General features: G+C 33.4%; 1 protein-coding gene across 6 annotated transcripts in view; it reads left to right on the top strand.

The window, feature by feature from the left end:
* The first annotated feature begins 10775 nt into the window (after nt 1-10775).
* LOC117329315 (leucine-rich repeat-containing protein 74A-like) overlaps nt 10776-25288 on the top strand; it is a 33763-nt gene continuing 19250 nt past the window's right edge. Inside the window, exons 1-2 of one of the 6 annotated variants that reach the window (XM_033887217.1) lie at nt 10776-10975; nt 12941-12999. Coding sequence is in view for 3 of the 6 variants with exons in the window: in XM_033887215.1 (XP_033743106.1) it covers nt 25210-25270 (61 nt within the window). In the remaining 3 variants the exon portion in view is untranslated. The other 5 variants (XM_033887218.1, XM_033887214.1, XM_033887216.1 and 2 more) reach the window with 5 other exon arrangements.

The following is a 25288-nucleotide window of genomic DNA, read 5'->3' as shown; positions in this document are numbered from 1 at the left end:
CTGCCAAAGGGTTTTTATTGACTTCCTCGTAAACTTTTGATCAGGAATCTGGAGGCCTACGGTATGAGTGAAAACTCTGTTAGTATGATCTACTCTAAGATTGGCTCCGAATGCAGTGTCTAGCTGGAAGCGCTGAAGGGGGTTCGTCAGAGACCTCTACTAGGCCCTCTGCCTTTTATTAAATCCATTCATCTATATTCGATCACTAGGCAGGTGACAAAACAGTTGGTGGTTAAAACAAAGACCCTTTAGAGTCGGGTTATACTTTATGACTCTTGCATGATCGCACCTAATCTTAATTACTAGTATGCAGCATGCTTGTTCCATGAAAAGTGTTCGTTCGTAAAATGGTAGAGATCCAAGAAAGAACATTGAAATTATATTTATCATGACCACAGCTCTCATAAGTACTGGATTTTACCAAAAAGCGATAGGTTGCATCATGTATAGTATAGTGAAAGACATGACGTGTGAGGTTTCTAAAAAGTCTTTTACCTTGTCGGTGTTCAATGTCCGGTTGAAATCACAGGAAGGAACTGACGTACATTGTACGTGCTCCGAGAAATCTGAACTGCCTTTCAGGTTCAGGCGAAGTAACTCTATATTGCAAATGTGTTTCGACACCAATCACCGTAACGAAATATACAGTTGTTCCTATTTCCATATTTTGGAAAAACACTAGATTCAGATATAATTACTACATCCTATCCTTTTGGATTTTATTCACACACTGCTATTCCGATTTGTAAAGCATTTGGCTGTTTAAAGAGTGAAATGCTTTGTCCTCCATATATGTGTTTTGTATGTGTTAAATGCTGTAAACTTGTTATCTATAAGCATTGTATTTTATGCCAAAAGAAGGAATAAAGTTAAAAGTTGAAAGATAATGTGTGAAATATAACGGATATGGTTATGAAAATCGTAGACTGTAGCTAAATACATTTCATTTCGTCTTCGTTGGCGGACAGTTCATAAAATATGCCTGCAGTTGTATATGACTGAATGATAGAAACTACACTGAAAGATGTATTTAATGACACATACAAATAATATATTTCCTCCTAACTAAAGTATTAATACAATATCCAATACCTACTTTTTAAATTTGTATTATTATCAATGTAAATAACCACGAATTATGAACTATTACACTGTACATTGTAGAAGAAAATTCATTATTCCACAATAGTATCATAAATATTCAAGTAGTTTGAAAAAAAATAATAACGTTCAATATTTCTTTGATATACGTCAGAAACATTTGAAGAAATAGTTTAACTAGTATACCAAGCCTAGCACTTTTAAAGGGGCATTCCTTCGTTCGGACATTAGAAACATACACAATTTCTAGTGATGAAATATATGTCCGAACGATGATTATATGAGTGTCTGTGCCTATAAGTAATGAAATTAACGCCGAGATGTACAGGGGAAAGGCGTATTGTAGACAAATAGTGTATGTCTTTGCGGTAATTAGTAATACTTCAGGTCGAATTAAGAGTTTTCAGGACTTAAAACTCGAAGAACTTTGGTTTATCTTGAGACTTAAACTGTTTACGACCTCAACTTTATTCAAACGAAGGAATGTCGCTTTAAATATCTTCTAAATGTCAGTAACCTTAAATATATGCCATTCAAGAAATGACAGCTAAATCTGAAATTGAAAGGTTATATTTCCAACTTTAACTTGAATTCTTTATCGATGATTATTGTTTTTGAATATGTATTTTTCTCTACTTATTATAAAACACAACTGCAGAGAAACTACTGGAATCCTGATAACGTTGAGTGAATCCTCATTTATATGATTACAGAAACAATTGGCACTTATATTTAGTAATAATCATAGTAATTGAATATTGAAGTGACTGTAGAAGCGTGGGCGGCCACGATAATGTGAAAGATCGCTACTAGATTCCATGGTGTTATATAAATTACCACCGCGAAGTAAAAGTCAGCTTTCGGCGTACCGCCGTGAACTACCAAACTGGCCATTAATCAAATTGTTGATCTAAAGAATCGTCCCGAGATTAATGTGTAAACAGCCCTGCTCGGTCCAATATTTAAAAGGACTAGTATTTGATTGACTTTCTGTTGTTCGATTTGAAAGATAAACATTCTTTATTGATTTGAGTATAGACGATAGCACACGTCCTCAGTCGAATGTATATACTTATTGACTTAGAGCGCTTAGATACAGATTTACAAGGAATGAGTCAAATAACGTTTTTTTCTTGATTTTAATGTTTTCGTATACTCAAAGATGGAGAGCCAGCTTTGGCATATAAGGTACGTGTATACAAGTCTCTAATGTTCAAAGCTAGCTTCCCCGTATACATTTACATTTTCAACCCTTAGATATACAATGTCAGATTTTTTCTTTAATTCGTGGCATTTTTTTTTCTTAATTTGCGTATTAAACATAATTATTTTAGTTGATACAAGTATAAGCCTTTTATTTGATGTTTGTATAAGTTTACAAAACAAAATTCTTCCCATATATAATAAAATGTATTGAATATTTCAAGCATAGCGTCTACAATAATTTCTAATTCCGTGCGCTTTAAACATCAGTACCTAGTTGATATAAAAACCCTTGATTGGTTGCTGTCTGATGAAGGTGACTGACTGTAATCATCTAAAGGTCATGCATGCATTTCGAACTACGTATGAAACTCCATCAATTGGCAAAGTGTTAGTGTATAATTATAACTGTAAAATTTAAGTGTAATTTGATATTGATGTGGATTCGTCTCGATGTCTTTTCAACTATTTGTTTATATTTCCTGATTTCCCACATGGTACATGTACACATGCACTGTTTGGCTTCAGGTTAGAATGCCATGTAGAACATATTATCAGTTGATATCGTAGTCATCGTTTATTTTGTGATATAGATAATAGAACATTGGAGTTGCACGACATCCTTTGACGATGGCTTTACATGGTATGTCTTTGTTGTACATTGTATGGCTTGTTGTTCATTGTATGTCTTTGTTGTACATTGTATGGCTTGTTGTACATTGTATAGCTTGTTTTAGATTGTATGGCTTGTTCATTGTATGGCTTGTTGTACATTGTATGTCTTTATTGTTCATTGTATGGCTTGTACATTGTATGGCTTGTTGTACATTGTATGTCTTTGTTGTTCATTGCATGGCTTGTTGTACATTGTATTGCTTGTACACTGTATGCCTGTTATCAATAAACAGAAAGACAAAGGTGATAACTTTGTATATTCCATATCTTATTTGATGTGTCATCTATAAAGTCTTCATTAATTATTAGATCGATAAATGGTACCTACTAAAAATACACCTACATCTTTAAATAAAACCTTCATAATATTCTGAATTCTTTTCAAATAAATGGTGTGTGTCCATTCAAGTCTTAACTCTCAAATCAACAACTGCGTGTCAGTCATTTCATTCACTTTGATAAAATGTGATTTTCGACGTGTATTGAAAAACTCGAACCTTCCCATATTTAGTTCACGCCATTTTAATTATACAGGGATATGTGTACAAGTGTTACGTATTTGTATTCAATGCCAGGCCTTTAGTACTTTAGTATACATGTTATATTATAATTATATGTTAACACCTCAGCACCATCATGGTCTACCAGCTTGTTGAAATCACACAGGCGTTCCCTAAACAGTTCGATTTGAATGTCCTCGATAATTATTTCCACGTCAAAGGAGCACTCTCATTTACCGATGGACGACATTAAGTTTAATTCCTTTCCTTGTAGGGACATGTTTTAGTCATTTGTCAGCTTAACAATTGTATGTAAATTTTTGGGGGAAACATAAATATCCTAGGGTATACTGTCAACAGTAAACATACAGTTTGAAATATTTGAAATATAATTTTATGTTATCTTCAGTGATAATATTTTCGATAATAGTGTCATTACTCTTGATATGTCGATGAGGAAGAAGACAACAACATATAAACGTCGTGAACGTAAAGCTAGCCATGCATTTGTCACTTTAACATGCAATACAAATAAGAAACTTGACTTAACACACGTGGTCAAAAGATGTGGAATATATTGATATTATTTGTTAAAACGTCACATGGGGGCATGTAGTTGTTAAATAAAAGTTCAAAGAATTGATTTTATGTCGAGAATTAATACCAAGATCAATCCCCGTATATCGTGTGTGAAATAAAAAGTTTGAATACAAACATTGATTATCAAATCATCGTTCCCTACATCAATCTATGCATATTTTATACCGACATGAATAAAACTAATTCAATATTGCGTATGAATACCTGGATGTCAGATTTAATTTGTAAATCTCTAATTCTTACCCATAATACCAAACACTCATAGACTATAACGCCTAGACTCGATATCAACCGGATTATATTTACAGAAATTAACCTTAATATAATTCGCTGCTCTGGATAAACTATGTCTATCATTAATTGCATATTGAAAAAGACCGTTATCTGTGTACAATGTATATTTTTAAGTATGCGGTATTCACTTGTGCATAATTTGTACAATCCTAATGTTTGATAAATATGTATATCCAATGAACTTCTTTGATATGTTAGTTTGAGCTGACGTAAGTCCTTTTTGAGGATTTTATAATCAACAAAGCCTCCTTTACGAATTCTATAACTAATATTTTGTAGTTGGGGGAAGTATAATCAACACAATCAAGACATTATGTCACTTCTTATTGTTAAAAAAGCAATCTGTTTTGTATGTTTGTATAATGTACAATTCTCTGTTCTATTTTTGATTCTTAAAACATAAATGACATGTACTTTATACTATAAAATGTAGATTAAATCTACTTTTGTCATACACAATCAATGAGTAATCCCTATAAGATTAATTACGCTTACTAAAATACATACCGCACTGACCTATAATGGCCCTGTCTACAATTATAATTAGGCCAATCTTAATTCCTTAATAAGGATTGGTTGTACTCATAACAATCGTAAAACAGTTGCCTTATAAAAACATTTGTGTCATAATACATATACAATAATTTGGTAACAAGTAAATTATGATATAGATTATTCGTTTATGATTCCATTTTCTCATATTTTGAAGGATCTAGTCATATTTAAAATGTATTGTTCTGAAGGACTTACGATAATTTTTACTCGGATGTCTTGAGTTACGAACAAAATAACTTTTCTTGTTATAGATCATACCTACACATATCCGTGTTAACGCTGTGGTATATATAATGTTGGTGTCTGTTGTCAGTGTAGTATATATGATGTCGTTGTGTGTTGGCGCTGTGGTATACATGTATATAATGTTGGTGTTTGTTGTCAGTGTAGTATATATGATGTCGTTGTGTGTTGGCGCTGTGGTATATATAATGTTGGTGTTTGTTGTCAGTGTGGTATATATAATGTTGGTGTTTGTTGTCAGTGTAGTATATATAATGTTGGTGTTTGTTGTCAGTGTAGTATATATTATGTCGTTGTGTGTTGGCGCTGTGGTATATATAATGTTGGTGTTTGTTGTCAGTGTGGTATATATAATGTTGGTGTTTGTTGTCAGTGTAGTATATATTATGTCGTTGTGTGTTGGCGCTGTGGTATATATAATGTTGGTGTTTGTTGTCAGTGTAGTATATATTATGTCGTTGTGTGTTGGCGCTGTGGTATATATGATGTTGGTGTTTGTTGTAAGTGTAGTATATATAATGTTGGTGTTTGTTGTCAGTGTAGTATATATTATGTCGTTGTGTGTTGGCGCTGTGGTATATATGATGTTGGTGTTTGTTGTCAGTGTAGTATATATAATGTTGGTGTTTGTTGTCAGTGTAGTATATATAATGTTGGTGTTTGTTGTCAGTGTGGTATATATAATGTTGGTGTTTGTTGTCAGTGTGGTATATATAATGTTGGTGTTTGTTGTCAGTGTAGTATATATTATGTCGTTGTGTGTTGGCGCTGTGGTATATATAATGTTGGTGTTTGTTGTCAGTGTAGTATATATAATGTTGGTGTTTGTTGTCAGTGTGGTATATATAATGTTGGTGTTTGTTGTCAGTGTAGTATATATAATGTTGGTGTTTGTTGTCAGTGTAGTATATATTATGTCGTTGTGTGTTGGCGCTGTGGTATATATGATGTTGGTGTTTGTTGTCAGTGTAGTATATATAATGTTGGTGTTTGTTGTCAGTGTAGTATATATAATGTTGGTGTTTGTTGTCAGTGTAGTATATATAATGTTTGTGTTTGTTGTCAGTGTGGTATATATGATGTTGGTGTTTGTTGTCAGTGTAGTATATATAATGTTGGTGTTTGTTGTAAGTGTAGTATATATAATGTTGGTGTTTGTTGTCAGTGTAGTATATATAATGTTGGTGTTTGTTGTCAGTGTGGTATATATAATGTTGGTGTTTGTTGTCAGTGTAGTATATATAATGTTGGTGTTTGTTGTCAGTGTAGTATATATAATGTTGATGTTTGTTGTCAGTGTGGTATATATAATGTTGGTGTTTGTTGTCAGTGTAGTATATATAATGTTGGTGTTTGTTGTCAGTGTGGTATATATATGTGGTTGTGTGTTGTCAGATGTAGTATATATAATGTTGGTGTTTTGTTAGTCCAGTGTAGGTATATATAATAGTTGGTGTTTGTTGTCAGTGTAGTATATATTATGTTGGTGTTGTTGTCAGTGTAGTATATATTATGTCGTTATGTGTTGGCGCTGTAGTATATCTAATGTTGTGTGTTTGTTGTCAGTGTGGTATATATAATGTTGGTGTTTGTTGTCAGTGTAGTATATTATGTTGTCGTTATGTGTTGGCGCTGTGGTATATATAATGTTGGTGTTTGTTGTCAGTGTGGTATATATAATGTTGGTGTTTGTTGTCAGTGTGGTATATATAATGTTGGTGTTTGTTGTCAGTGTGGTATATATAATGTTGGTGTTTGTTGTCAGTGTAGTATATATAATGTTGGTGTTTGTTGTCAGTGTAGTATATATAATGTTGGTGTTTGTGGTCAGTGTGGTATATATAATGTGGTGTTGTTGTTGCAGTGTGGTATATATAATGTTGGTGTTTGTTGTCATGTGTAGTTATATTTATGTTTGTGTCATGTTTTGTTGTTGTCAGTGTGGTATATATAATGTTGGTGTTTGTTGTCATGTGTATATATATTTGTGTTGTTGCTGTGTATTATGTTGCGTTTGTTGCAGTGTGTATATATAATGTTGTGTGTTTGTTGTCAGTGTAGTATATAGTATGTTGGTGTTTTGTTGTGTGTGGTATATATAATGTTGGTGTTTGTTGTCAGTGTAGTATATATAATGTTGTGTTTGTTGTCAGTGTGTATATATTTTGTCGTGTATTTGTTGCAGTGTGGTATATATAATGTTGGTGTTTGTTGTCAGTGTGTATATATTATGTTGTCGTGTTATTGTGTGTTTGTGCGCTGTGGTATATATAATGTGTGTTGTTTCAGGTGTTATTATGTGTGTTGTGTGTAGTATATATTATGTCGTTTGTGTTGGCGCTGTGGTATATAATGTTTGTGGTCTTGTTGTCAGTGTAGTATATATAATGTTGGTGTTTGTTGTCAGTGTGGTATATATGATGTCGTTGTGTGTTGGCGCTGTGGTATATATAATGTTGGTGTTTGTTGTCAGTGTGGTATATATGATGTCGTGGTGTGTTGGCGCTGTTGTATATATAATGTTGGTGTTTGTTGTCAGTGTAGTATATATTATGTCGTTATGTGTTGGCGCTGTGGTATATATAATGTTGGTGTTTGTTGTCAGTGTGGTATATATGATGTCGTTGTGTGTTGGCGCTGTGGTATATATAATGTTGGTGTTTGTTGTCAGTGTAGTATATATAATGTTGGTGTTTGTTGTCAGTGTCGTATATATAATGTTGGTGTTTGTTGTCAGTATGGTATATATGATGTCGTTGTGTGTTGGCGCTGTGGTATATATAATGTTGGTGTTTGTTGTCAGTGTAGTATATATAATGTTGGTGTTTGTTGTCAGTGTCGTATATATAATGTTGGTGTTTGTTGTCAGTGTGGTACATGTATATATGATGTCGTTGTGTGTTGGCGCTGTGGTATATATAATGTTGGTGTTTGTTGTCAGTGTAGTATATATAATGTTGGTGTTTGTTGTCAGTGTAGTATATATAATGTCGTTGTGTGTTGGCGCTGTGGTATATATAATGTTGGTGTTTGTTGTCAGTGTAGTATATATAATGTTGGTGTTTGTTGTCAGTGTGGTATATATGATGTCGTTGTGTGTTGGCGCTGTGGTATATATAATGTTGGTGTTTGTTGTCAGTGTGGTATATATGATGTCGTTGTGTGTTGGCGCTGTTGTATATATAATGTTGGTGTTTGTTGTCAGTGTAGTATATATTATGTCGTTATGTGTTGGCGCTGTGGTATATATAATGTTGGTGTTTGTTGTCAGTGTGGTATATATGATGTCGTTGTGTGTTGGCGCTGTGGTATATATAATGTTGGTGTGTGTTGGCGCTGTGGTATATATAATGTTGGTGTTTGTTGTCAGTGTAGTATATATAATGTTGGTGTTTGTTGTCAGTGTCGTATATATAATGTTGGTGTTTGTTGTCAGTGTGGTATATATGATGTCGTTGTGTGTTGGCGCTGTGGTATATATAATGTTGGTGTTTGTTGTCAGTGTAGTATATATAATGTTGGTGTTTGTTGTCAGTGTAGTATATATTATGTCGTTGTGTGTTGGCGCTGTGGTATATATAATGTTGGTGTTTGTTGTCAGTGTAGTATATATAATGTTGGTGTTTGTTGTCAGTGTAGTATATATAATGTTGGTGTTTGTTGTCAGTGTGGTATATATAATGTTGGTGTTTGTTGTCAGTGTGGTATATATAATGTTGGTGTTTGTTGTCAGTGTGGTATATATAATGTTGGTGTTTGTTGTCAGTGTAGTATATATAATGTTGGTGTTTGTTGTCAGTGTAGTATATATAATGTTGGTGTTTGTTGTCAGTGTAGTATATATAATGTTGGTGTTTGTTGTCAGTGTGGTATATATAATGTTGGTGTTTGTTGTCAGTGTGGTATATATAATGTTGGTGTTTGTTGTCAGTGTAGTATATATAATGTTGGTGTTTGTTGTCAGTGTGGTATATATAATGTTGGTGTTTGTTGTCAGTGTAGTATATATAATGTTGGTGTTTGTTGTCAGTGTAGTATATATAATGTTGGTGTTTGTTGTCAGTGTAGTATATATAATGTTGGTGTTTGTTGTCAGTGTGGTATATATAATGTTGGTGTTTGTTGTCAGTGTAGTATATATTATGTCGTTATGTGTTGGCGCTGTGGTATATATAATGTTGGTGTTTGTTGTCAGTGTAGTATATATAATGTTGGTGTTTGTTGTCAGTGTAGTATATATAATGTTGGTGTTTGTTGTCAGTGTGGTATATATTATGTCGTTGTGTGATGGCGCTGTGGTATATATAATGTTGGTGTTTGTTGTCAGTGTAGTATATATAATGTTGGTGTTTGTTGTCAATGTAGTATATATTATGTCGTTGTGTGTTGGCGCTGTGGTATATATAATATATTTGTGTGTTTACACTGTGACAGATATAATGTCGTGTTGACACTAAGGACATTTCTAGTGTCCGTGATTTCATGTTTAGGAGTACGTAACCGATTGCCATGGCCGATACCTTCTTTTTTATTCAAAGAGTAAAATTCTATCTAAGACCATTTATGTGTCGGGAGAGTAAAGTGGAAGGAACTTACGTGGCTTTCTGTTTTTGCTCTCTCCGGCTTATTGATGTATAGAGTAAATAGCAAAATTGAATGAAGTATATCTATAATAAAGAGCGGTTGTTTTGTGTTTAAGGATATCAATTCCTCAACAATATCCAGACAATAAAGTTCTGAGGAAGCACACGATCTTTAATTTGTGTGACAGAATTCGAATATGTGTTTGCTGTAATAAAATGATATATATGCAGTTCTTTGTTTTCAATCATCTTCAAAAAAACGTATATCTGTTTGAGGCTTGAACCTATAGTGACAAGCTTGGTTATACATTGTGTCATTTTTAGCATTTGATAATTTAAGCTTAGGCACTTAAACAATTTACCGAAAAAGAGCTCAATATATATCAGTTTTCATCCATTGTATTTAAGCATTGAACTGTTTTTGTACGGTATCTATTTGATTATCAGAGCTTTGCAAGCAAACAACATGATGTGCGTTAAGCACATTATGATTTGTTTATTTGCAAAGCTCTGGCATTCAAATATATCATCAATACCATACAAAAACAGTTTAACGCTTATATTTACATTCCTTTTACTTTTTTTATTTTTTTAAATGCTATAATTCATATTTTAAAATCATAATTCCCGCCTTACCGACAGCAGATTTTTTGTCAGTCGTTGGAACTGCCGGAACATGGTCGCGTGCTTTTTGGCAAACAAAATAGTACACAGTTTTTTTTTTTAAACTCAGTTTTGTTAATCATTTTATTATCAACGTAATACGCAAATGGCATATTTTTTATAACAAATAATGTAGACAAAATAATTAGTCGTTAAAATCTTACCATTCTCGTAAAATCATATATTAAGATACACCAAATCACACCAAGTAGCCTATATCTACCCAAGAATAATTTGTAAAGGTTTCAATTTGTCACATTTTATTAAAAAGCAGGAAGTCGTATATCAAATAATATCCCCGCATAGATAATATGTGGAGCTGTCCAGGCCTATCATCAGCTGTAGAGACATGGCAGTAGATCACGATGTTTACACGGGAAGGCACGCTATACTATCATTCAAATACCTGACAGAGTGGGTATGCCGTGGATCAGCGAACAGAATCCACGCTTATAAAGCGCTGAGTCTTATAAAGTCATCCCAGTGGAATCCATAGCTGCCGGACATTTAAAGGGACGGATAAAGATATGATCTAATATATCTGGGAGAGCTGTAGCGGTAAGTCATTAAACTAATATTGATAATTTAAACATTCATATTAGTAAAATTTACATACAAACGTATATAAGCGTAACGTTTGGTGATTTGATTTAAGTAAATAATTAATTTTGTTTAAGTAAATACCAATGAAATTGTTAAAATATGTCTCATCGTGATATTTTCATCTTAAGTTTAACTTAGTAATTGCAAGGATTTGACATAAATCAGACAGAGTTTGATTTTTTACGACATAAATACATAGGTAGTTATCTGATCTTTTTTTCCTGGCATATCAAGATCACGGGCCGTCCTAATTGTTTCTTTACGTACTGGTGATTTATAGTTAGTGGTGGCTGATTTTAGAATCAACATGCATGTTCCTGTCAAATCATTATATTTTTTAAAAAAGGATGTGTTTTCATAATTGTCGACAAAATAAATCATCATATTTAACTACATATTATCACACTCCTGATTTTCGTCGAGCCAGTTCGGATGATTATAAAGTAAATAGACAGTATAGGACACCATGAACCAGCCGTTACTCAACCGATAATAAATCTGCCAGATGGATGGTCTTTCCTGTCTTAATATGTATTCTCAAGGACATGCGATGTCCTCAACGGTGGTATTCTAAAACTACTAGTAACATCCTACTAAACGGGTTCAAATAGCAATAAACGCAATTCATGGGGTTTGGCTTACCCTCCCTAACATTCCTTCGGCTGATAAACGCCCGATGCCTAGTTACCTTGTATGGTTGTATCCCCACGTATTTGTCTAGGAATACACATCACAGACATCCATGACACCGACAGAGTGTGTAGAGAGGTTTGTACCCTCTACCCGGCCACATTAAAATTCATTCTATCGCATAATGTAATTTAATTGGTCATCACCAGTCACAGGTGAGAAGGTGCATATCTGACCAAATAACACTACAAATCTTCACACCTATGTTTGTAAACCTTCTCCAGCAAGGGTATTAAATCTTCGGCTGTCCATAATTAGGATGTTGTAAACAAAATATTTCATAATGTCTTTATTCTCTCCCTCGTAGATAATCGTGCAATAAATCAGTTTAGGCGTTGATCTTAGAGTAACAGAATGGTCGTTTTTCTTACATTAGTTTTCATCTTTTAGCAAAATTCTATGTTGGCATTCATTCCTCAACAAAACCAGCGTATTCTTTTTTGTTTATTCTTGAAATTCATTATTGTAGTTAGTAACTTCTTTGATTGATCATTAGCACAAGAAAAACTATAGAACTGGCATGTGACTATATTTTACTTCTAACATCACAAGGAACTGTTGGTTTAGGGTATTTTGTTGCATTCTAATAAACATATTGAATTTTCCACATGAGTAAACTGTTAATCATATTTGACACGTGTTATTATATCATACATGTCCTAAAAGGTCCTTAGTATCACTGACGTGTCATTGGTGGACGAAACAGCTGCTGTAAGATGCAGTTTAAATTATTTTAGGACCCTCGCATAACTGACGTGTCCTAGGAGGACAAACCAGCTATATGATACAATCTAATTCAGTTTAGCTCCGCTATATCTAACTTGTACTAACAATTTGTATTGAAAGGTGTTAAAACCTTGTGGATCGTTTGTACAGTCCTTACATACCCTCCTCGGATATATACCAAATGCAATCAGTATTTCAATGCTTCTAGTCTTCGATGCTAAGTGGTGTTCCATGTTTTCACTCGGTGTAATTAGTTACAAAACGTATGCTAATTAAACAATTGACCACAGTGTTGGTTAAACATGGCTTTTGAATTGTCACGCACAGAAACTCATCAAAATCAATGGTCCTCCAGTGTGTCAATTTACAGCGTTCGATATGTATTTTAACGACATCCTGGACAAACAAATCAAGTTTTTAAATCACTGATGTTACTATTTCTTCAATACATTTGTTTTTCTATACGCAATAATACGGACAAGTATATGCTTTCATTCGTTTTAGATATCCGCACACGTTGATAAACTTCTATCCCCAGCAGATGAACCATCGGCCAGTATAAGGTAAGTACCATTTTCATCTCGTAGATTGCGAATTGAATAACAGGGACTTGGGCTTGATAACACAAGGACTTTGAATTCATTTGTTTAATTACTATGACAAGAAAAACACATTGGTGAACAAAGAGCTTACATGCAAATTACCAAACATTAGTGAGTAAGGGCGAGCACGGGCTTTACCGAAAATGAATTTACTGTCAGTATGTTCTGTACCGTAAATGAATTGACTGTCAGTATGTTCTGTACCACAAATGAATTGACTGTCAGTATGTTCTGTACAACAAATGAATTGACTGTCAGTATGTTCTGTACAACAAATGAATTGACTGTCAGTATGTTATGTACAGCAAATGAATTGACTGTCAGTATGTTCTGTACAGCAAATGAATTGACTGTCGGTATGTTCTGTACCGTAAATGAATTGACTGTCGGTATGTTCTGTACCGTAAAATGAATTTATTGTCAGTATGTTCTGTACCGTAAAATGAATTGACTGTCAGTATGTTATGTACCGTAAATGAATTGACTGTCAGTATGTTATGTACAGCAAATGAATTTACTGTCAGTATGTTCTGTACAGCAAATGGATTTACAGTCAATATGTTCTGTACAGCAAATGAATGTATTGTCAGTATGTTCTGTACAGCAAATTAATTGACTGTCAGTATGTTCTGTACCGTAAATGAATTGACTGTCAGTATGTTATGTACCATAAATGAATTGAGTCAGCATACTCTGCAACGTACCAAAAAGAGTTATATGTAGCTATTAATACGAGCTTGATGATATACGATTTGGTAGTTGATATACTTAAAATATCATCGGAGAAGGTATCGGAAAATACTGCACTTAGGAATCTTAATTCTATGATACTAGTTAATCTTGTATTCTGTGTATGGAATGGTTGGTAAATATAATCGCTGTGCATTTAAAAGGTGATATGTCGTTGGATATCGATCGAAGTCGGCTATAGGCCAAATAACGTACTGTCCTTTTCGTCTATGGTCTTGATTTCATTGTCAATATTTTCTTAATTTTAAGGTGGACGTATAACACTTAAGGCTGTGTGTTTACATGACTTCGCGGCCAATGTAAACAGCTTCTGTTTTGTTGTGTTGACACAGCAGTCTCAAACAGCAAGTGGTTCTAAGGCATTTGTTTGATTTACCAAATTGTTTAACACCCCAATATACAAGTGGAAGTCATCACCGCCCTGCCGGGGTCATCTTAAGCAGTGGTCTGTCCGGGGAAATCTATTCCAAACAATGTAGTACGCCATGCACAGCATAGAGATACACTTTTACTACAACCATAGTTCTAACGAAGGCATGCTTCTGTTAAATTTGTTTATCCTAACGAACAACTTTTATAAAATGAAGACTATTGCCTGTTGTTAATTCATCACTTTCCTTTGTATTAAGTATAATGTAAGTGTCCCCATTTCACTCACATTACGAATATCGGAACAGGATTAGTTTGATTCATGCGTTTTGCTTTGAAATAACAAAAATCTCGAATGCTAGGATAGTGCATTAGATATTCCTATAGATATTAATCAACGCGATTCCTGTTAAAAATTGCAAAACAATTGAGATTAACTTATTTTAATCACTTTTGTTGGCCCGGATGGAAGATTTTATACATGCGATTAGTAAGGAACAGTTCATATTGCCGATTACGACAATCTATTTTATATCGACTATTCTACCTTACCGTGATCTTCAGTTATAATATATTATACATGCGATTGAAAAAAGAAATTTCATATGCTAATGCTGATTAATTTGACGGTGTTTTTACCCTACCGTAATATGCAGTTATGTTATTATATGACCTTATGTGATAACAAAGCAGGCGTTTAAATCGCAGACTAAACCTTCTTGTATTAATCTGCAGTAAATATTTAACGATCCCATATGGACAAATATTACTCGCTAGAGCCGGTTGTTATTGAAAGATATAACTCTCTTATAAAAACATATACATATGTCTGGATAACCTTCCTTTGGTATTTACTTACAGTTATGATAAGACCATTAAGATTGTTGTTTATAAAGTCGGAGGATTGTGTTCAGGCTGTGCTGTTGATCAATTCCGTTCTAGGTTTCTATACATTTAGCCCCTGGTGTCGCTGAAAATTCATATAAGAATGAAACGGCTATAAGGTTTTGTTAATTCGATGTTCACATATAATATAATTTGTAATAAATTCCTATTAAACAGTCTGCTAGCCTGTATGTGGTTGTTTTACGTCACTTTAACAATGATGTCTGCGAGCATGCCGTGGTACCTTCAAGTAATCATATTCGTGAGAAAACTTTGTATGACAACTCTTTTGATATTGCTATATTTTCCGTACATGTGTCGGAAACCCACGAGACTGTAATCGCTTTACTCAAACAACGACAACAGCAGGGTTTCGTGTGTTTCAAACGATGTTTTCCAAATTGGAATGATCTTATTCCTCAAGAAACCATCGTTCTGGTTATCCCACTAGCCAATTAGCGCTTCATAGGATAAGTTGGTGGTGATCCCGGTTTTTAGAATGTCTCTCAATTATGGTTCATGGTCAGTGAACACATTTAGCTTCATAACTTGCTTTAATAATGCATGTACAGTGAAACCTGTCTAATCCGACACCATGTGGGAGTGCCATTTTTGGTCGGATTAGACAGGGTGTCGCAAAAGTCAGGTATTTGTTGTTGACTACACTTGGCATCACGGAAATACGGTATAATGTCAGATTTGACAGGATGTCGGAAAAGTCAGGTGTCGGATTAGACAGGTTTCACTGTATATATTACAACATTTCATGTTAACTTGATATGTGATTAAAAATCTGGCCCGGCCTTTATAGATTCGCTTCCAAATAACTATAACAACACACAAAACAATTCTAAGTGTATTTTCCCCTGCACTCTAGAAAGATAATTCTTGACGGCAACAATAGAAAACAGAATATTGACACTTACATGACAGCGTGATTCAAACTCATAATAAAAAAGAGGAAAATTAGACCAGGTAGTTTTAATAAAATGATTGTCTTTTTATTTAAGACACATTATGCCTTCTTTATATCAATTTCTATTTTCTTTACTTTCCTTCTGGATCTTACTCCATTACTAACGAGTCCTAAAGGAAGAATCAGCTGTATGACGAGGTTTTGTATATATTATCCAGCATGTACCGTGTTCTTCATAAATTTCTATTAACAAGACTTAGTTATCTGCGTGTCTTCTGTACCAACAAACAAAACGAAATTAATTAAAAACCCATTGGATTCGATTGTTGTATTATACTTTGATGAGAGTATGCACAAGCAGGTCAGTTCGGTTGGCAGGACATATATCATACATATAACTACATATTGCACTATGTAATCACTTATTTCATGAAAGTAGAATAATCTGTCAATGTAATCACGTATTGCATGAAAGTAGAATCATCTGTCAAGATTATCAATAAAAGGCATGTTTTGATACCTAAGGGAAAAGTTTAGATAATAAAACATGAACTTTGTGTCATATATTATTTACCGTAGTGTGGTTCTCCTTTCAATTTAAAAGTAGACCGGAGGGCTATCGGCCATTACTCTCTGTCTGTATTGTATTAGGGGAGTTTAATCTATTGCACGGTAACTATAAAGATCGTACACTATGAAAGACATTGCATGATCATATTTGATATATGGCAGACCTATTCATGCTAAACAAACGTACGGTTGTAAAAAATGATGAAATGAAGTATTGCAGAATGAACGATCAATCCGGTTTACTCTTTAATAGCTTAGTAACATAGACAAACATCTCCACTCTTCTAAGATACATTGAAGTACTTTTGTAGTTGGCATATTTACACGACCTCCGTGTATTGAACCGATCTATAATTTTCATTTTTTTTATGAAAAACTTTCGATTTGATATTCAAATGACACGAGCATTTTCAATAGATTGGTACCGAAATATAGTTAACTTATCAAAAGATTTTTGAAAAAAATACCATATTTCACTGTAAAATGGTTCGCTGTGACTGTGATTTTAAGATAAAACCAGTATTGAAGCTTTCATATAGTGTCAAATAAAAAATGAACTTTGAACTGAAACAGTGAAAATAAACAAAATCAAACTTTCGAGATCCTATTCCCATGATACACTGCAGTAAGGTAAAGTTATATGTTTTAAAAAAACATAAAAGACTGCAGAAAAGTTCATAGTCATCAGCTTTGCTAATATTGTCAAAACTTTTCTCAATGTAAGGTTTAAGAATAGGCGTCGAATATGGCATATAGCATTTTTTAAACTAGGTAAATTATACGTGAGGGAAATATTCCGCTCTTTGTATCACGTGCCATTTCACTGTCTTGTGTCCGCGATCAAGTATAAAGATGGACAATTCCGTTTGTTACAGCCTTTATCTTCAGTACCAGATCGATGGTAACAATTGTGAAATGCTTTACCACGTAACAACTGAATGCACAAATACACTAGAATACACTATAACAAACGCCATTCAGACACCCGTGTCAGCATTCAAGTAAAACACAATTACATGAAAAGAAGTAAACGACACAAAAATGTTACGAGGCCAGTAAACTTTCATAAATAAAAATGTTCACAATAATGATAATGAAATATTAACTTTAAAATTCGGCTGATATATCTTTGAACAACATTGTAATAATTTTCTCATTTGTCAAGGCTATACCTAACGATGACCGTAGAGAATCGTCCGAGGTGTTCCGAGTGGGCTATATATGTTAAGCTAAATATGCATTAGATTAGGTACTTGTTACAAACGTTTATAATCTGTGCATATACATACCAACTAAACATTTACCATTCACAACAAACCTGTAAGACTACATGTGTATGACCAAATCATTAACCGTTAAATAGAACCCTGTAAGACTACATGTGTACGACCAAATCATTAACCATTAACTAGAATCCTGTAGACTACATGTGTACGACCAAATCATTAACCATTAACTAGAATCCTGTAGACTACATGTGTACGACCAAATCATTAACCATTAACTAGAATCCTGTAGACTACATGTGTACGACCAAATCATTAACCAATAACTATAACCCTGTAGACTACATGTGTACGACCAAATCATTAACCAATAACTATAACCCTGTAGACTACATGTGTACGACCAAATCATTAACCATTAACTAGAACCCTGTAAGACTACATGTGTACGACCAAATCATTAACCAATAACTATAACCCTGTAGACTACATGTGTACGACCAAATCATTAACCATTAACTAGAACCCTGTAAGACTACATGTGTATGACAAAATCATTAACCTTTAACTATAACCCTGTAGACTACATGTGTACGACCAAATCATTAACCAATAACTATAACCCTGTAGACTACATGTGTATGACCAAATCATTAACCTTTAACTATAACCCTGTAAGACTACATGTGTACGACCAAATCATTAACCATTAACTAGAATCTTGTATTACTACATGTGTATGACAAAATCATCAACCATTAACTATAACCCTGTAGACTACATGTGTATGACAAAATCATCAACCATTAACTATAACCCTGTAGACCACATGTGTATGACCAAATCATTAACCAATAACTATAACCCTGTAGACTACATGTGTATGACCAAATCATTAACCATTAACTATAACCCTGTAGACCACATGTGTATGACCAAATCATTAACCATTAACTATAACCCTGTAGACTACATGTGTACGACCAAATCATAAACCATTAACTATAACCCTGTAGACTACATGTGTACGACCAAATCATTAACTATTAACTAGAATCCTATAAGACTACATTGTGTATGACCAAATTATTAACCATTAACTAGAACCCTATAAGACTATATGTGTACGACCAAATCATCAACCATTAACTAGAACCCTATAAGACTACATTGTGTTTGACCAAATCATTAACCATTAACTAGAACCCTATAAGACTACATTGTGTATGACCAAATTATTAACCAATAACTAGAATCCTGTAAGACTACATTATGTACGACCAAATCATTAACCAATAACTATAACCCTGTAAGACTACATGTGTATGACCAAATCATTAACCAATAACTAGAACCCTGTAAGACTACATGTGTACGTACGACCAAATCATTAACCAATAACTATAACCCTGTAAGACTACACGTGTACGACCAAATCATTAACCATTAACTAGAATCCTGTAGACTACATGTGTATGACCAAATCATTAACCATTAACTAGAACCCTGTAGACTACATGTGCATGACCAAATCATTAACCATTAACTAGAATCCTGTAGACTACATGTGTACGACCAAATCATTAACCATTAACTAGAACCCTGTAGACTACATGTGCATGACCAAATCATAAACTAATAACTATAACTCTGTAAGACTACGTGTATCACAAGGACATTCATCATTAATTATAGCCCTTTAATACCGTGCATGACAAAAAATCCTCTACCATTAACTATAACGCTGTGTATCACGAATTTTACGTGTAATTGCTAACCCTTACTAGTGACTGTCTAAATGCTTATCAGTCAATTTAAACGGACAGTGACAACTAAGAGGATTGTTTATAAACAACCGAGAATATCGACATATTAAATAAACCTTAATTCTAACTCATTTAATATAATTTTCGTTACATAGCCCTCACCTCCGTAATCTTAAATCCTTTTGGTAAACTTAATGGCTAATTAGAAACTAATGAATACACATGTTGAGTTATTTCATGCAAAAAGCTGTTAATTCTACCAGCCATCATCATTTATTATGAATTATCAATCGAATGTGAAATAATAAATGTTATCAAGGAAAATATGTTAATAAAGGCAAGATAGTATCGCTAAGCATTTAAATCCGTCACGAAATAAGAAAACTTGCCCAGGGTTATACTCTTCACACTGAAATGAACTTTTGATATAGGTATAATTTGTGGTATCAAAGCATCATTGCTCGATTTGAAACCTCACAATTAAGTTCATTTTGGAATTTATCTATCACTCGTCTTTCATTTCACAAGTGAACTTATGGTTTTTATATATCCACACATATTATTCAGAGATTGATTGATTTTCTATCCTAAAAGGGCATAACACTAAGTATGTTTTAGGAAAGATCATTAGTATAAAAAGGATGGCAATATGCTAAGAATGTTTTAGTGTCAAGGTTAGTCCTTTAAATGACCGTCAGCAGTAGGTAGGTCGATTAAAGAGTGCAGAAATAATAATAAATCTGTTATATATGAATATTCATATATCATTTGTCTTTCTTGAGTGTGTGATCTGTACCGATAGATAAACTACATTTGTTTGTTCATAATCGATATCGGGAAGAAAAGGACACTTTGTCGATTAAGAAGACATCCATCAGTAACAGCAGTAAGTGTACCCTGTTTAATATAGGTAATCTATCAGATTGGCATAACAGCTCAGCGAATTAGGACGAGGAGATATTAAAGCTGGTGTTGTATATCATCAATTAATTACAGTATGTATTTCACCTGACATTATTTGTAGCTTGCATCATAAGATTTATTTTTTCATGTCCACCATTTCGACATAAACACTTCATGGCGTTGACTATATCAGCTTTATATATATAAATATTTTATATAGTAAAACATGTCTTATGAGAATGTTGAATAGAGCCCTTTAAAAGGTCACATAGAAGTGATTATCAATAAATGAACTGTCAATATTTTGAAAGAAAAGGATAATAGATATATATTCATGTAATATATTATCAATATTTTAGCGCAGTATTCACTGTATAAAATGAATCAATACATAGAGGATATCTAATAGTGTCTTCAGTAATACCAAATATATTTCACGAGTGGGGCTAATATTTTGATATTTTTCACGAGTGCGCAGCACGAGTGAAAAATATCAAAATATTAGCCACACGAGTGAAATATATTTGGTATTACAGAAGACACTGTTAGATATTCTGTTTATTACATTTTTATCAACAAAAAACCTACCCCGTATGCTAACTAGGCCTACAGCGAAAGTTTGCATACGTTTACCCCTGTCCAGGTGCTGACATATATGTCGGGCTTTCTGATTGGTCAATTATTTTGGTATTTTCTAATCATTAATTTGATTGGTCAAATCAGCAAAAGTGATATTTTTCAATAATATTTCAGTTTTATAGAATGAATAATTTTTGATATTTCACTGGTAAAAATGTAATAAATATCTGTATTTACTTTTTACTTACACCAATATCACATATAGATTATGAATTGCATATGATATATACAATGTATAGCAAGGGTGATGTGAGCACATTCTTGTTATTCTTGTTAGTGTGGTGTAATGTATGTATTTTATGGCAGGCATGTCTTGATAAGGCTAATGTTACTTTAGATTTATATTCAGATATGTGTGTAGCAATAGAAATTTAAGGTAAAGGAATTATCTGGTATTATTAGTATGGTTTCCGCTGTCACCACCATCATGCCATCAATCAACCTTTTGCATAGTAAAATCCGCCACGTTTTATCTTGTGTCATTCATATGTGTATGTATCGTGATGTGAAAACCCCCTTATACCCAGAGATTAAAGGGTTTCAGTAAGATATAACAGGCACGTATTAACAGTTTACCTCCCGCTATTAATCAATAATATGTTTTGCCTATCATGGATAGAGGTATAGTTTGCATATCTTCGTGTCCCATTCGTTACGTCATATTTGTGTTACCTGATCAGGTGTTGGGCACCATGAACACAGGTAAGCTATAACTTACCTGGTCAGACAAGACAATTATTGGTGTCTGTTATGAGGAACATCAGGTATAAGGGATGACCGATATTTTAAAAGACATGGACATAATCAATCGGATAATCAACACATTAATAGATTCGAAACTATAAATATCAATGAAATTATGCGGAAATATAAGTTTACTATGTGAATGATATTAGTACGAACCGCTTTTAGCAATATGTTATATCCATCACAATCATTGTGACCGAATATGTTTACAAACAGTTGCAGAGTCTTATAGCACATTTGGTGTGGCTTCAGTTGGTAAGTACGTATACATTAAGCAGTGAATTACCATTTCAGGATTACTTGATTGGTATACTTATTGAATTAATAGTTCAAGTGATATACTTACTGACTTATTTACTAAAATTGTATATTTGTTAACTTATTTACTAAAATAAACAATTAACTAAACTTAGTCGCTTCTTTAATCAAATATTGTATTTTTTTTACTTATCTACATAACACTTGACATAACTGTATGCATCTATCGGAATGTGATTACTTTTTATGAAGGTATTGTAATGTTTCTAGTCAATCTTATATTAAATTTACTTTCTTGTGGTTCAACAAGATCTTTTGATAGTCATGCAGTGGAAAATGTTAATAGTCAAAACAAACGTGAACATAATTGAATCTGAACACTTCCTGATGTTTTATATTAACGACACAGGTTTCTTAATCATCCGAACTGTGATTTCGAATGAGCAAAATCTAGGGTTTAGTATGAAAACGACTTAATATTTAATGAGTACGAGTAAAACCTGTTGGATCTGATGTCATCCCGCTTGGTTGTGTGCCTCCATAGACTTTGTTGTTGTTGATTTCAGCGGGTATAATATCATCAATGAAGTCCGTAATTTATTGGTATTATGTTAACTCCTTAAAAGGCAAGTACACATCTATAAAGGATTAATTTGGCATTGCATATGTTTCATCGTGATAAATAAACGCAACACTGACCTCGAGAATGAATGAAAACAGCCATTTTTAATATTCAGAACCTAAAACATACACTTAGTATTTCCCTTAGCTCTATTCATCAGCATATTCAACAAATCTTATCGAAAATAGAAAAACCTGGGTGCTAATTGGAGAATCTATTTGCGATGAGTCAAGAGTTTATTCATACCGATGAATTGCACGTACAAAGCCACGGATCCGCTGCGAAGTAATCCTTGAATAAATCATTAGGGTGGTAATATATGCCAAACGTGTCCCGTTCTTTCTTACTGTGACACGTTATGCTTTAACTATTTACTTACTCGCAGGTAACATACTATGATCTCAATAGGTATACGATATATAGAAATTGTTAATAAGCGATAATCTGATTTTGTTCTTTAGTTGAACTGCTAGAAGTTTACTCGGTATTAAGGTGCAATGAATGCATATATAGGTGGACCTGTGCCTACTTGAGACCGTTGTTTCTATATTATTATCCCTACAGTAAACTGTACATATCTAACGCCGACCATGTTGCCTGGATGACAAAGAGTTTCTTATATCTCTCCGTCGTAATAATTCCTTCGGAAATTTAAAAGCCAATATGAGACTAAGTAAGTACAAACATTTATTATATAATTATTTTGTGTAATAACATGAAATATTCATATTTACATATTCAATAACCGAGCGCACATATGTTTGTAGATTTATTTTACGTCTGTGATTATTCTTTGACATGTTGACGTGAACCAACTTAATTGAAGTGCGTCAGCCATGATAATGCAAAATAAATAAAAAATAGTAATAATACAGGTGTCAATTTTTGCTTCTAACACATATAAACAAGAAATCTATAAATGAATGTTGTCGGGGCATTTAACTTAGATATGGTGTGAGAGAAGAGCAATCCATTAAAGTTAAATGTATATTTTTCCTGATAATGATTTATTTGATAGGAAACGCTGAGTTGGTATTGCCTATTTTCGTTTAAATGACTGGGTTTTTTTCAGTTAAATACTACCTACCGCCCGGTTAGTATTTGTATTGCATGTAAATATCAACGTGTTATTATGAATTATCCATTTTATGGAAAAGTTGTATTTTGCAAACCTATAAGAACATCTTTCATAATTAATCGATGCTAAGTAAACGTACCTGGAAAGCAAGTGACATGACAAATATACACAAAGAAATCTTCAGCTGTAAGCATGTGGTATTTACCTGACTTAAATGATCATGTTACATGTTTTTGCAGAAGGATAATGGATATCCACATAGGTTAAACAGTTCTAAAGTGTCATACCAATCTACGACTTCATATTTGTGCACGTAAGCGGTAGGTTTCCAAACAACAAGAGACATGTCCTACAGAGTACATGTCAATGCTAGTCAAACAAGACTTCAGAGTGACATGCACTCGATATATGACTAGTAATTTTACCAGTCTCTAAGTTATTAGTTTTCAAGGTTAAATTACCATATCCACTCTTTTGAATAACAATATGTTCTTATTTATTAATTGTCTGGAATACACTGATGATTCCTTAATAGTATCAGGTGTCAAAATATTATATATGAGAAACCTGACGATAGTTCTTGCTTTATCTAATGTTGGTATATGGTGAAGTTTTTCTTTATGTAGAGGCAGAGGTACTGATGATAATGTGGATTATGAATATAATCCTGTATATGAGAATTAATAAATACGATTTACAGTAGAAATTAAACTGTAGGCATGTATTTGTATGGTGGTGCCAGCCATCCTATCTACTGCTTACACAGGGGCAGACCTTAGCCACCCACTTAAGACTTTCACGCCGTCTAAAATAACATCACCAGGACCGTATTGCATGCCTTTGAATTAGGGCTGATGATTATTACATTATGGTCATGGCAATATTTGATATAACTTGTGAAGTACATGTAAAGGTCCTTAAATTAAATAAATGTTTAATTGACCCGTAAATATAGATAAGGATAATATTTATTTATAGTTATATGATACCACGACTTCGATTATTAAATTCTAAGAGGATTTAAGAAGTGATTGGTTGACGACATCATAAACCAAAATAAACAGCAGGATGCTGTTATAATCAGTCTGTAAATTAAATTACCATTGGAGAAGAAAATATGTTATTCAAAAACGATTAATGGATCAGATTTCTAAAGATAAAATCTGGAGATGTAGATAAAATAAAATAAATATTATATAGATATCTGATGAGAGGTAAGTCATTTTGTATATTCCGCCGCTTGAAGGAGACATAAAGGGTGGACATTTAAATGTCAATTTTGTCAGTAAGGGTTGTGCAAACAGGCCAACGTGCCATGACAATCGAAGGTGGGAATCATCAATAGCCCGTCACGATAGATCTGATGTTCACTATGTGGTAAAGCCTTAGTCTTGTCACTATAACGCTATGGTACATTACGTTATATTCTACTTAAACCGTCCATGCGACAGTATCCAACTGAGTTACCTGTAACATCGGATGGCGTAAGGGACAAACATACAAGTATACATCACAATACGC

This window comes from Pecten maximus, chromosome 6 (assembly GCF_902652985.1).
Source record: "Pecten maximus chromosome 6, xPecMax1.1, whole genome shotgun sequence".
Taxonomy (NCBI): domain Eukaryota; kingdom Metazoa; phylum Mollusca; class Bivalvia; order Pectinida; family Pectinidae; genus Pecten; species Pecten maximus.
This window is presented reverse-complemented; position numbering and strand designations above follow the sequence as displayed.